The sequence below is a fragment of the Cydia strobilella genome, chromosome 1, assembly GCF_947568885.1.
Source record: "Cydia strobilella chromosome 1, ilCydStro3.1, whole genome shotgun sequence".
Taxonomy (NCBI): Eukaryota; Metazoa; Arthropoda; class Insecta; order Lepidoptera; family Tortricidae; genus Cydia; species Cydia strobilella.
The window spans coordinates 24,022,069-24,037,872 of record NC_086041.1 but is presented as its reverse complement, the minus strand read 5'-3'; the positions used below and the strand labels follow the sequence as shown (position 1 = coordinate 24,037,872).

The window sequence follows — 15,804 nt, the reverse complement described above, 5'->3', positions numbered from 1 at the left end:
TTATAGATTCGTCATGTCTGTCTGTCTGTCTGTCCGTCCGTCCGTCCGTATGTCACAGCCACTTTTCTCTGAAACTATAGGAACTTGTTGAAACTTGGTAAGTAGATGTATTCTGTGAACCGCATTAAGATTTTCACACAAAAATAGAAAAAAAAAACAATAAATTTTGGGGGTTCCCCATAACTGAACCTCAAATTTTTTTTTTCATCAAACCCATACGTGTGGGGTATCTATGTGGATGGGTCTTCAAAAATGATATTGTGGTTTCTAATATAATTTTTTTCTAAACTGAATAGTTTGCGCGAGAGACACTTCCAAAGTGGTAAAATGTGTGTCCCCCTGTAACTTCTAAAATAAGAGAATGATAAAACTGAAAAAAATATATGATATACATTACCATGCAAACTTTCACCGAAAATTGGTTTGAACGAGATCTAGTAAGTAGTGTTTTTTAATACGTCATAAATCGTAAACCGCAAATTACCTTTCCACTCACGTTTTACATAAAAAATACATTGTTAAAATTTTGTAATGTACGGAATCCTCGGTCCGCGAGTCCGACTCGCACTTGGCCGATTTTTTATATCAGTTTAAAATGTAGCTTGTCATCCGAGTCATAAAGAAGAATCGATTGACACCCAGTTGGCACCCCATTCATCAAAACTAGTTCAGTAGTTTGGCAGAGACGTCAGAATGATAAAAAAGTATCCGCTTGTCCTTATAGACCTTATGGTGTTATTTTTCAATGATGAATGTTTAATTCCAGACAAAAACTAAAAGTGCTATTAATGTACTTATTAATTATTCATTTTCCGAGTGAAAAGATAGGCGCCTTTTCGCTCCATCGATATCTCTGATGTTAATCTCGCGCTTGACTATTTTCTAATACACACGCATAGGCTGGTATTTATGCTATTGCTGAACATGCGACTCGTATTAGATCGAGTAGGTAGCACTTTCCCCATAATAAGCATTAAGACGAAAGTGGAGGACCCTCGCGAAATCGCCTTTTCATACAAACGTAGTTCTCATTTTCCTCTCTGGATATTAACATTATTTAAAATATTTTGACGCAATTTATTTTAGGTACCTATATCAACCACAACACAACTATGTAACGTAGGGATTAGATTTTTTTCGAATTTTTAATTATTATAAGAGTTACGAGCATTTATAAATTTGTATGAAATCTGTTTTTTGCTAAAAAAAATTACAATATTCAAAAAATCCCCTTTCTCTTTCGTTCTTTATTTCAGACTAGGTCCATTATAATTAAATTCATTATAATCTATTTATTATGGGTAACTGAAATATACTGTTACTGTGTGGCCTTTGAGGCCAACTGAGGATGGGGGCCTTGGGCACGGGCCCCGTGTGCCCTTATGGTAAAGACGGTATTGGCGGCCGTCCCCTTTCCTCTTAAACATCCTGAATCCAGTGATCGAAATATTACATTTATTTATAGTGTTAGTAATAAAATATGTAGTTAAGCAGGTACTTATTTCGGTCCCGTTGATAATCACAGTCATCACATATAACTACACCACATACGGCACATAACTTTTAAAGCACGTGCCCAAAAATCCTCCATACAAATTAGTGCAAACAATGGGCGATGACGATGAGAAAAGTTTGCTTCGACTTGTTAGGTACTTTTTAACCGACTTCAAGATTTCAAAGGAGGAGGTTCTCAATTCGGTTGTATGTTTTTTTTTTAAATGTTTGTTACTCCATTTTCTGGACCGATTTTGAAAATTCTTTTTTCGATTGTAAGTACAAATGTACATGTATGTTGTTTGTACATACAAATTGGTCCCGTTTTTGTCAAAAAGCAGTTCTGATGATGGGATCCATGAGGAATCGAGGGAACTCCTCAAATGTTAAAGGCATACATATAGTGATTTTAGTATTTTCATCAACAAATCAAGCGCTTACATTTAAAAAAGTGACATTTAATGAAGTGGAACTGCTGATGATGATCAGAATGGAACTTTTCAATGACGCATAGTTCACGTTTGGCGATTTGTCATCTTCGTTATGTTTGTTAAGCAAGTTAGGTTTTCAAGAAACATTTTTGTCAAGCTCGAGTTCTGATGATGGGATCCATGAGGAATCGAGGGAACTCCTCAAATGTGAAAGGCATACATATAGTGATTTTTGTATTTTTAACCGACTTCAAGATTTCAAAGGAGGAGGTTCTCAATTCGGTTGCTTTTTTTTATGTTTGTTACTCCATAACTCCGTCATTTCTGGACGGATTTTGAAAATTCTTTTTTTGATTGTAAGTATATACATACAGATTGGTCCCGTTTTTGTCAAAAAGCAGTTCTGATGATGGGATCCATGAGGAATCGAGGGAACTCCTCAAATGTTAAAGGCATACATATAGTGATTTTAGTATTTTCATCAACAAATCAAGCACTTACATTTAAAAAAGTGACATTTGATGAAGTGGAATTGCTGATGATGATCAGAACGGAACTCTTCAATGACGCATAGTTCACGTTTGGCGATTTGTCCTCTTCGTTATGTTCGTTAAGCAAGTTAGATTTTCAAGAAACATTTTTGTCAAGCTCGAGTTCTGATGATGGGATCCATGAGGAATCGAGGGAACTCCTCAAATGTGAAAGGCATACATATAGTGATTTTTGTATTTTTATAAACAAATCCAGCACTTCCATTTTAAAAAGTGACATTAGATGAAGTGGAACTGCTGATGATGATCAGAATGGAACTCTTCATTGACACATAGTTCACGTTTGACGATTTGTTCTCTTCCTTATGGACCCAGACCTAAACTTGGACCCGGACTCGGACCCGGACCCGGGTCTGAACATGGACCCCAACTCGGACCCGGACCCGGACCGAACTCCGACCCAAACTTGGACCCGGACAGCCGGACACGGACCCGGACTCTGCACCATCACACTAACCCGGGGTTAATCGAATAAACCTAGAGGTACCATGGTTACCAGTACAATTTGACACTGGGTTAACGGTTTAACCGGTAAACCCCGCGTTAGTGAAATGGTGCAAGTGGGCCTAAGTGTACCAATAACTTTTTTCCAACCACCTCAGTTAAACGGTTGACCTATAACCGGTTTACTAGAACTTCACCATACAATGTCAGTACAGCTAATTTCAAGACATCGTTTACCGGAATTCTTATGTTATAATTTATAATAGCTAAATATTTAATCTTAAATATTGATAACAGTGTTCCTTGCATCTTTAGCTTTAGCTAAAATTAAATTCGCTAAGTACATAGCGGAGGTCCTCACCACTTATTCTAAGAAAACGTAATTTCACTACGACAGGTATTAATTACGGTTTAGATAGTTGCGATAAATAAAACAATATGCAGAAAGTAAAACTGAACTGCGTAATCGTAGTACGATGCAGTTCATTGAGTGAACCAATGAGGTTTAACCGGTTGTTATACTTGTTATACTATATCTTCTGCATTCAATTATTAAATTATTGCAGTTTCTTTACTCTGCGCTCTGCGGTAGGTTAAACTTACCACCAAGAGTTATTTTAGTTGTTGTAAATAACGGACGGACCCAAGACAGGACAAGTGGAGAAAGCGGTGAGGTAGCTCGTGCCCCTTCACCCGTCTGGTCCCGGTGAACTACCTACTGCCACAATATTATTAAAGCATTTAGTATATAACTGGAGACGCCTTGTCTGTCATTTTCTGTACAAAACAGTCTGCCGATTTTTGCGTAACGTACAAATAGCCATGTCCGATAAACGTCAATCCATACAAAAGTATGCACATCAATTATGCAAGGTTTTCGGCAGAGACGTAAGTCACGTAAGCTCTTAAAGGCGACTCCGGGGACTAAGGGTTTGAGAAATGCTTTAAAGACCAAACGACAACTAAGATATAGGTTTTACAAGGACAAGACAACTGAAAATAAATTGAACTATAATAAATACAAAAAATTGTTAAAAAAGTGTATATTAACAAAAAAAAAGTTAGATAATATGGCAAGGCTAAATAATGCTAAGAATATCTCGAAAACTAGTTGGGAAATCATAAATAAAGACGCAGGTAAATTAAATAAGAGGAATAAACTCATTGACAAAATTACAGATAATAATCAAATCATAGATAAACCAAGTGACATTGCAAATGTATTTAATAATTTTTTCATTGACACCACTCATAATAATTCTAATTTTAATAATAATGCTAATCCATATGAATATTCTCTTCAATTCAACAATTCTAACATGTTCATTTTCCCTATTGACCCAATAGAAGTAGTTAATATAATAAAAAAACTGAGAAACACCCGTTCGGTTGGCTATGATGACGTCCCTACACATATAGTTAAGTTAACAAGTGACATTATTGCCCCTGTACTTTCACACTTAATCAATATGACCTTTCAACAGGCGGTGTTTCCTGACAAGCTAAAGATTTCCATTGTTAAACCCATTTTTAAAGCAGGAGACTTTTCTGGAAACTATAGACCAATTACGCTCATACCAATTTTCGCTAAAATCTTGGAGAAAGCAACATATATACAAGGCTGTTGTCATTTATTAAAATAAGTGGAATAATAAGTGACCACCAAAATGGGTTCCAAAAAGGTAAATCCACCACATTGGCCACGTTTAATTTAATAAACAAGATAGTTGATAATGTAGATAAGGGTCACAAAACTGTTGCCATTTTCTTTGATATGAGCAAAGCTTTTGACCATGTATCGCACAGGTTATTACTAAAAAAATGTGAAGCCTATGGCATGAGAGGACTGGTAAACTCGTGGATTGAGAGCTATCTCAGCAATCGACGCCAAATAGTTGAAATATTAGGTGCAGACGATGACAAAATGCAACAGAATTATAGATCAAACATGTTATGTAATAGGGTCGGAGTACCTCAAGGGACTATACTTGGACCTTTATTGTTCCTTCTATACATTAACGATCTGCCTCTAATTACAAATCACAGTTGTAGCTTATTTGCGGACGATATCTCAATTGTTATTTGCGATAGGGATAATGAAAATTATGAGAATATTATTAATAATGCAATTGCTGACATAATTAAATGGTTAAATGATAATAATTTACAAGTTAATATTGATAAAACAAAGTATATCCAATTTATTAATAGAAGAGGAAAGAAGGAGAAACTGCATATAGCCTATAATGGACAGACTCTCGTAGAATGTGATACCACTACGTTTTTAGGGTTTGCCCTAGATGATCGATGTACTTGGAAAACGCATGTGGATAAGGTATGCTCAAAAATTAATAGATTTGTATATGTTTTATGGCGATTGACACGCATAACTGATATGAAAACCGCTATAATGGCATATCATGCTTATGTTGTATCCAATTTAAGGTACGGTATATTGATGTGGGGAAATTCGTCATATGTAAATCATGCCCTTATAGCACAAAAACAATGCATTAGAGCAATATGCAACATGCGTCAAAGAACATCTTGTGTAAGTTCTTTTATTAAATTGAAATTGTTAACTGTACACTCGATTTATATATACGAAGTTTGTGTATTTGTTAAATTGCACCCCGATATATTCGTCAAAAAAAGAGATATAACACATTTTAACACTAGATATCCTGACAGACTAGTACTCCCTAATATGCATACAGTCATGAAAAATAAAAGTTGTTATGCAATGTGCGTTAAAATATTTAATAGACTGCCTGATGAGCTTAAACAGCTACCACTCAATAAATTTAAAAACAAACTGTACTCTTTCCTTGTCGACAAATGTTACTACAGTCTGAAGGAATTTTTAGTTAATTAACTGTCACTTCATAATTTGTTAGTAACAGTCCACGTTAATAACTAATGGCTTTATAACTAGGTTAATAATGCATGTTTTGATTAAAATAATGATGTCAATTAAACTTAAATTTAGTATAAGTTTCCAATTTGCATGGCTTTTTAAAGTCTGAATGTGTATGGCTCTATAAATAATAATGTAACACCATTGTATACCACATTTAATGGCAAATAAATATATTTCTATTCTATTTCTATTTCTATTCTATCCGGTTATTAAATGCTCTAAAGGGGCCCACTGACTATCAGTCCGCCGGACGATATCGGCCTGTCAGTTGATCGGAACTGTCAAATTTTTGTTCTAACTCTAACTGACAGGCCGATATCGTCCGGCGGACTGCTGATAGTCAGTGGGCCCCTTTAGATGGATGTGGATCCGATTAAAATGCGTGATATGATTATATTTCATCACTTAATCTCTTGTAGGATAATAAATATATACATATATTTAGGCAATAAAGTTGATTATTAGAGTCCGTGTAAGCATTTGAACAGAACAAAGCGAGGGAGTGCATTAATAAAGTCATATTATCATAGAAATTTGTCATTATAATGATGATATTGACATTGTCACACTTTGTCCATCTCATTGCTTAGTTAGAATTAGCTTGGTCCGACTCTACTATTTATTCAAGTATTACATTTAATTATGTTGTATTGTATACCCACTATAACCATCTTAGATATTCTATCGCCAACCCAAGTTGTTAAAAATAAATATCGAGATATAAATGTTATAATGTAAATTAGCTCATTTCGATGCTGGTAAACTCGTAATACTTTCACCTTCGTACTACGCACTTCGAAGCCGAGCCTTAAATTCTACTGAACTTGATTTCCTTTTTTTTGCCGATAGTTTTATGGAACGTTAACATGAACCTACCGCGAAACACGTTCGACGTGTTGCCTCTCTGTCGCACTTGTAAATTCGTACGTAACTCTGGACATCCCAGTTAACATTCACCGTTTGTCGTTCACGTGAACAAGATAAATTAGTACAATGGCACCTTTAATAAACAGAACTATCATACGCATAGAAGTGAAACAGATTCCAATCAAAGACTTCAGTTGTATTACTTAAATAATTTAATTCTCATCCAATATGTTTCGATACATGTAACAAGAAGAATCCTCAAATCAATAATCCCAAAACTTCAGCCTAACTTTTTTAAACATTTCAAATTCGCGCCAAAGCAAACCGTGCGACTTTTAAAAAGTTAAACAGTTCTCTCTGGCAATAAAATTGCATAAGAAATACCAAACTTATAATAAAATTAAATCTACTAAAATAATAATATTAACAATATTTTGTACATTCTAATTTTTATATAAATATTATTTAGTCAATCAATTAAATATAGTCTGTCAAGGTACTGTCTCATTTCAAACATAGACAGAGATAATAGCACCATCTTTGTCCCACACTAGTACTAGCACCCAAAAGAAAAGGATGAGTATAGTGTTTCTATTCTTATTCACTGAAAAGATTTGCTTGACCAACTATATTTGCAATTGTAACTCTTTTTTTAAAAGTAACACCATCATTGGCATAGACCAGAATATTGAGATTCTGCTAAAAAACAATGATCTCTATTTCCATGACATTAAAGTTGTTTCCACTTTGATAACGATAATGCTGTAATAAGTTGGTTGTTACTCGAATATAATATTAATTATATATATTTAATTGACAAAACATGCTATTGCATACTTCAATAACATAAATTCCACCAACTTTTAACATACTATTTGTATGAATCTTACAGAAGTGAGATGCGCAAAAAGTGCTGACAGAGTTGTTGTCTCGGCGCGGCGTAGTTCATTCTTGACGATGCGCAAAAGGAAGAAAGCAGCATGGACCGGTGTCCATAGCGTGTGGTACACACTAGTTGCAAAACAGTCCATTTTTAGGGTTCCGTAGTTCCGTACTCAAAGGGTAAATACGGGACCCTATTAAAATCCCCGCTGTCCGTCCGTCTTTCTTGTCTGTCTGTCCGTCTGTCACCAGGCTGTATCTCATAAACCGTGATAGCTAGACAGTTAAAATTTTCACAGATGATGTATTTCTGTTTCCGCTATAACAACAAATACTAAAAATACAACAAACGTGATTTGTGCGTTTCATTGTGCGCGATATCGACTCGCACTTGGCCGCTTTTTTAATGTAAATTAGCTCATTTCGATGCTGGTATATAAACTCGTAATACTTTCACCTTCGTACTACGCACTTCGAAGCCAAGCCTTAAACGCGACTGAACTTGATTTCCTTTTTTTAACCGATATTTTAGGCAATTTTATTAAAAAAACTATACTCATCCTTTTCGTTTGCGTGCTAGTACTAGTGTAAGACAAAGATAGTATGATTCTCTCTGTCTGTGTTTGAAATGAGATCAGTCCTTTGACAAACTATAGGTACTATATGGATGTCTTAGAGCATTTAGTAACTGGAGACGCCTTGTCTGTCATTTTCTGTACAAAACAGTCTGCCGGTTTTTGCGGGGGAGAAGCATAGTTATGTACGGCGCCATCTATCGGCAAACCAGCTAACTAATTTGCGCGATCGCGGTAGTATGTATGTTGGTTTTTCAGAGATAATTCTTTATCATGTGAACCAACTTTTTTTTTAAGGTGTTTTAATTGTAATCTCATAAAAAATGTAGTATGTAGGTATAATAAGTACTCGCAAAGGTGGTAAAATTTCAAATTCAATGAGGGCTATCGTTTTTTTGCTCACCAGTTGGCGCCTCTGTTCAATCAATCAATCTTTATGTAGAATGGCTCCATCGATACTGTCGATGATTTCGCCAACGTCAAAGTGGGATCCACGTGGGATCGAGTTATATTTCTTCAATCTTGATGTAAATCAGCCAGTGTACGGTAAAAGTATAAATAATACAATTATGGCCTCTAGGGCTCTATCCAGATACGGTTAGAGGTAGAAATACCAAATGCTCTTAGAGCACGACGTTGTTCGGTAGTTGTGATATTATGAGCTCTTGTATAGCGATAGCAACTATACCTATACAAGGGCCACGATGTCGCCAAGATGGCGGTCGTCAAGCAACTCTCGGCGCCTCTGTTGATGGTGGTCCAAAAGACTAAAGAACAGCTGTCAGTCATTGAAGTGACAAGTGACATTTCGAACTATGGAAAAGACCACCATCTACACTAGCGCCCCTAGCGGCGAATTCATACGCGTTAGCCCTCATTCGAAAAAGTTTTTTGATAAGTAAAAAAAAAAAAATCAAGATAGAGGCTTGATTATATTTTTCCTGTAATATTTATGGTAATGTTAATATTATGTAAAAATTTCATGATTTTTCATTGGTAAACTTCGGGAATAAGGTGGAAATGGTATTTTTTTTACATTTTCCTTCATAAATCAAGTTTTTTTCACCATGAAAAAAAAAGTTTTGAAATGTACAATTTGAGCTCTTTCAAACGATACCCCACATGACCTAGTAACTAGACTTTGAAATTTTGCTTGTTCCTGTTGTATTGCCACGCATCTGTGACCAATAACCAGTACTGACCATGCATTTTGTCAACAGTGCCACACGCAGAAGGAGACCTTATGTCGATGATCGACTTTCGCTACTGGCGCTGTGTTATGAAACGAGATTGGAAGTGTCCGGATTCAGAAATCAATTTCTTCTTGTATACGCCGTAAGTACAAAATGTGAGTGGCAGAAGACCCGAGTTGTCGGTATCTTTTTTTGTCGCTCTTTTTTAGGGTTCCGTACTTCAAAAGGAAAAAACGGAACCCTTATAGGATCACTCGTGCGTCTGTCTGTCTGTCTGCTTGTCTGTCTGCCTGTCTGTCCGTCTGTCACAGCCTATTTTCTCCGAAACTACTGGACCAATTAAGTTAAAATTTGGTATACATATGTAAGTTTGTGACCCAAAGATGGACATGTAACGTAAACAAATAAAATTTAATCATGGGGACCACTTTTGGGGGGTAAATGAGAAAATTAAAAAATAAAGTTTTTCAAACTATATCGTGTTATATATCAAATGAAAGAGCTCATTGTGTGAAACTCAAATATATTTTTTTTATAATTTTAGGATAAACATTTTAGAAGTTATTTAAGAAAATATACAAAAAATGACCATTCCCCCCTTTATCTCCGAAAGTACTGGGTCTAAAATTTTGAAAAAAATACACAAAATAGTTCTTTACCTACAGATCACAGGAAGACCTATTAGAAATGTGTAGTCAAACGTGAGTCGGACTTAATTACTTAGTTTTTGATCCGACCCCTACGGGGTTTTTAAAGACATTTCACTTACATTTCGCATAAAAAGTACCTTGTTTAAATTAATGTACGGAACCCTTGGAACGCGAGTCGGACTCGCACTTGGCCGGTTTTTTTTTGTAGGTACTTACAATAAAAGAGCGACGAGTCGTGAAGCTCTGTTATCATTTTGCAGTCTTTTGTTATTTGAAACAAACGTACAGATGTAGTGCATAATTGTTTTCCTTTGTATTTTCTTGGAAACGTTCGTATTTGTCACGCTACTCACTCAACCTCAGTACTTTTTGTACCGAGACTGACTGAAATAGCAAGACACGTTCGTACGTTTCCGTGAAAATACGAAGAATAATAATTATGCACTACATGTACAGTCGCCATCAGATATATCGGAGCGGCCAAGGTGCTCTCAAATATCTGAACACGCCTCTAAATTGTCAAGGCGTTATAGTAGTGGACCCGGTAATGGGCGTGGAACCGGTTATGGGTCATAAAACTACAAATCTTGTAAAATAAGTATCTTAAACTAGTTTATAAACACTGGTAATATTTGACCATAAACAAGAGTCATAGAGCTGCTTAAGTTTGACTTTTTATGAAATTCGGTTATTATTTAAGGAATTGGCGCCAACCCAAAAGTTGTCGTGTCACTGAAAAAAGTAACGAGTGAGAATTCTTAACAACTTTGCTAAGAGAGGAGCGTTCATATATTTAATTTTAATTAATTATTAGTTGGTGTAAACTAGAATGTGTTTTGTTAATTGCATTCACCATGAGATAAGGTATACAACACACTATTTTCTGACTCCAGAGATGTAAAAAAATAGTAGTATTTTGCCCAATCCCATCATAGGAGCTGTAAAACTACATGCCTCCTATGATGGGACAATTTACATAATGATGCTTCCCATGCCGTCATTTCATGTTTAAACAATAAAATGTAGTATTGAAATTTGTCAGGAGGTATGCTCGGACTTCAGATAAAATTAATATAGTTTTTACAAACTATTATTAACTTGCCCTATTAGTTATAGACCGCGAGCCAGACGCAAATTTCGTCAGTCATCGCCTCCCGGGCGAAAACTCGTATAGTAGAAGTGCTAGTTTCGAAAATGATGACCATTTTGGAATCCAAGATGGCGGACATGCACTATGTCATAAAAGTCGTCATGGATGTCGTTTTATAGGTTTAAGGGAGTGTAGATTTCAAAAATTATGTCCATTTTGGAATCCAAGATGGCGGACATGCACTATGTCATAAAAGTCGTCATGGATGTCGTTTTATAGGTTTAAGGGAGTGCAGATTTCAAAAATTATGACCATTTTGGAATCCAAGATGGCGGACATGCACTATGTCATGAAAGTCGTCATGGATGTCGTTTTATGGGTTTTAGGGAGTGCTAGTTTCGAAAATGATGGCCATTTTGGAATCCAAGATGGCGGACATGCACTATGTCATAAAAGTCGTCATGGATGTCGTTTTATAGGTTTAAGGGAGTGTAGATTTCAAAAATTATGTCCATTTTGGAATCCAAGATGGCGGACATGCACTATGTCATAAAAGTCGTCATGGATGTCGTTTTATAGGTTTAAGGGAGTGCAGATTTCAAAAATTATGACCATTTTGGAATCCAAGATGGCGGACATGCACTATGTCATAAAAATCGTCATGGATGTCGTTTTATGGGTTTTAGGGAGTGCTAGTTTCGAAAATGATGGCCCTTTTGGAATCCAAGATGGCGGACATGCACTATGTCATAAAAGTCGTCATGGATGTCGTTTTATAGGTTTAAGGGAGTGTAGATTTCAAAAATTATGTCCATTTTGGAATCCAAGATGGCGGACATGCACTATGTCATAAAAGCCGTCATGGATGTCGTTTTATAGGTTTAAGGGAGTGCAGATTTCAAAAATTATGACCATTTTGGAATCCAAGATGGCGGACATGCACTATGTCATAAAACTCGTCATGGTTGTCGTTTTATGGGTTTTAGGGAGTGCTAGTTTCGAAAATGACGGCCATTTTGGAATCCAAGATGGCGGACATGCACTATGTCATAAAAGTCGTCATGGATGTCGTTTTATAGGTTTAAGGGAGTGTAGATTTCAAAAATTATGTCCATTTTGGAATCCAAGATGGCGGACATGCACTATGTCATAAAAGTCGTCATGGATGTCGTTTTATAGGTTTAAGGGAGTGCAGATTTCAAAAATTATGACCATTTTGGAATCCAAGATGGCGGACATGCACTATGTCATAAAAGTCGTCATGGATGTCGTTTTATGGGTTTTAGGGAGTGCTAGTTTCGAAAATGATGGCCCTTTTGGAATCCAAGATGGCGGACATGCACTATGTCATAAAAGTCGTCATGGATGTCGTTTTATAGGTTTAAGGGAGTGTAGATTTCAAAAATTATGTCCATTTTGGAATCCAAGATGGCGGACATGCACTATGTCATAAAAGTCGTCATGGATGTCGTTTTATAGGTTTAAGGGAGTGCAGATTTCAAAAATTATGACCATTTTGGAATCCAAGATGGCGGACATGCACTATGTCATAAAAGTCGTCATGGATGTCGTTTTATGGGTTTTAGGGAGTGCTAGTTTTGAAAATGATTGCCATTTTGGAATCCAAGATGGCGGACATGCACTATGTCATAAAAGTCGTCATGGATGTCGTTTTATAGGTTTAAGGGAGTGCAGATTTCAAAAATTATGACCATTTTGGAATCCAAGATTGCGGACATGCACTATGTCATAAAAGTCGTCATGGATGTCGTTTTATGGGTTTTAGGGAGTGCTAGTTTCGAAAATGATGGCCATTTTGGAATCCAAGATGGCGGACATGCACTATGTCATAAAAGTCGTCATGGATGTCGTTATATGGGTTTTAGGGAGTGCAATAAGCGGCCAGTACTGTAAAGTGGATACGCCTATTGGGGAAGATGTGGTAGATATTTAAACATAGAGGATTGATCTTCAATGTATTATTTTTTTCTCACAGGTTAGCTAATTGACAAATCATCTATACAGAATGACTGCCTCTTCAGGAATGGCGATCACACACCCCCGTTCCATTTGACAGGGCGATACGATTCTAAATTCAAAACGTGTCTGTCACCAGTTACTGATAAAAAAGGCTGTAATTAGGTTACAAAACCTTTACAGTACCTATCAAAAGAAGCTATGTGTATGTAAAAAACGGATTAAGCAATATCAGACCAATTTGTCGCGGGGCCCTCTATGACATTTGGTCGAGCACCGTTCACCCATCTCGCACCGTTAAGAAGTTGCTATACAAAATAAGTGGTAATTTTTTCCATCTTGGATTTTTTCAAAAAAAATTTTTTATAGCAATCCATGGGACCCCGAGTTTCCGTGACCAACATTTAGCGCGCTAGGACAAACTTGAAAATCGGGCGCCATTTAAAATCAGCCATTTTGAAATAAAAATGGCGGCGTCAGAAACTGCCAGGGTCCCTCTATGATATTTGGTCGAGCAAGCCCCACCTAATTTTGACCGTATGGCTGAGCCGTCTTAAATTTGCCATCTTGGATTCCAAAATGGTCATTGTAATGTCCTGTATTTACCACAGTAAATCATACGATGTAATGTATTTCCAACGGCTCGTCAACCCAAACATCACGTGATACGACTGCTCTGCTCGCGGTCTATCATCGACTAACACCTAACTGTCAGTGACGTCACTATGACGTAAGTGCTCGAGACGCCAATACACTAGTCATCATTTTCGAAATCGACACTCCCCAAAACCCATATAACGACATCCATGACGACTTATGACATAGTGCATGCCCGCCATCTTGGATTTCAAAATGGACATAATTTTTGAAATCTACACTCCCTTAAACCTATAAAACGACATCCATGACGACTTTTATGACATAGTGCATGTCCGCCATCTTGGATTCCAAAATGGCCATCATTTTCGAAACTAGCACTCCCTAAAACCCATAAAACGACATCCATGACGACTTTTATGACATAGTGCATGTCCGCCATCTTGGATTCCAAAATGGTCATAATTTTTGAAATCTGCACTCCCTTAAACCTATAAAACGACATCCATGACGACTTTTATGACATAGTGCATGTCCGCCATCTTGGATTCCAAAATGGTCGCCATTTTCGAAACTAGCACTCCCTAAAACCCATAAAACGACATCCATGACGACTTTTATGACATAGTGCATGTCCGCCATCTTGGATTCCAAAATGGCCATCATTTTCGAAACTAGCACTCCCTAAAACCCATAAAACGACATCCATGACGACTTTTATGACATAGTGCATGTCCGCCATCTTGGATTCCAAAATGGTCATCATTTTTGAAATCTGCACTCCCTTAAACCTATAAAACGACATCCATGACGACTTTTATGACATAGTGCATGTCCGCCATCTTGGATTCCAAAATGGTCATCATTTTCGAAACTAGCACTCCCTAAAACCCATAAAACGACATCCATGACGACTTTTATGACATAGTGCATGTCCGCCATCTTGGATTCCAAAATGGTCATCATTTTCGAAACTAGCACTCCCTAAAACCTATAAAACGACATCCATGACGACTTTTATGACATAGTGCATGTCCGCCATCTTGGATTCCAAAATGGTCATAATTTTTGAAATCTGCACTCCCTTAAACCTATAAAACGACATCCATGACGACTTTTATGACATAGTGCATGTCCGCCATCTTGGATTCCAAAATGGTCATCATTTTCGAAACTAGCACTCCCTAAAACCCATAAAACGACATCCATGACGACTTTTATGACATAGTGCATGTCCGCCATCTTGGATTCCAAAATGGTCATAATTTTTGAAATCTGCACTCGCTTAAACCTATAAAACGACATCCAAGACGACTTTTATGACATAGTGCATGTCCGCCATCTTGGATTCCAAAATGGTCATCATTTTCGAAACTAGCACTCCCTAAAACCCATAAAACGCCATCCATGACGACTTTTATGACATAGTGCATGTCCGCCATCTTGGATTCCAAGATGGTTATCAGTTTCGAAATCCAGTCCCTATGACCTATAAAACAACCATGATCATAATTATTCCTAAAATTAATCGAGACAAAATTATTCGATGTACATACGAGTTTTCGCTCGGGAGGCGATTGGTCATGGAAATCCGTTCCTGGCTCCCGGTCTATTAGTGTGCGTCAAATTTTGGAAGCTGAATTTGCCAAATCTTATTTCCTATTCCAATATTTTATACTCATAGGGATGCCCATTATAGGGGCACCATTACTGGATCCACGCCCATTACCGGGGTACCATTACTGGAGCTTTGCCGACCATGACTGGAGAAAAAACACATAGTTTTAATTTGTTAATTATGTGGAAACTAATTGCTGAATTTTTGATACAACACGCCTGAAACATAAAAGACGGATGGGACATTCAACTTCTAACACGCAAGGCGGTAACATTTTACATGTATCAGGGAAATATCACAAATACTCCAAATTTCCTCTTACAAGTCCCATGACTGGTGCCGTTACTATAAGTGCGGGTTCAGATATCTTTGAGCACCTCGGCCGCTCCGATATACCGGTCGCTCAGACGCATAGTTTCCGAGATATAATCGAAAAACCGAAAAATGGAACCTTTAAACCCCCCATTTCCCCGCCAGCACCAGGGTTACGGCCGGGGACTTTTGATATGTTCACC

At 37.0% G+C, this 15,804-nt stretch overlaps 1 protein-coding gene across 2 annotated transcripts in view; it reads left to right on the top strand.

Annotated features, from left to right (window-relative positions):
* Window positions 1-15,804, top strand: part of LOC134742766 (lipase member H-A) — a 43,244-nt gene that overhangs the window by 806 nt on the left and 26,634 nt on the right. Inside the window, exon 2 of one of the 2 annotated variants that reach the window (XM_063675955.1) lies at window positions 9,385-9,499. In XM_063675955.1, coding sequence (XP_063532025.1) covers window positions 9,385-9,499 — 115 coding nt within the window. Of the gene's footprint in view, window positions 1-9,384; window positions 9,513-15,804 lie in introns of both variants that reach the window. The other variant, XM_063675962.1, reaches the window with a different exon arrangement.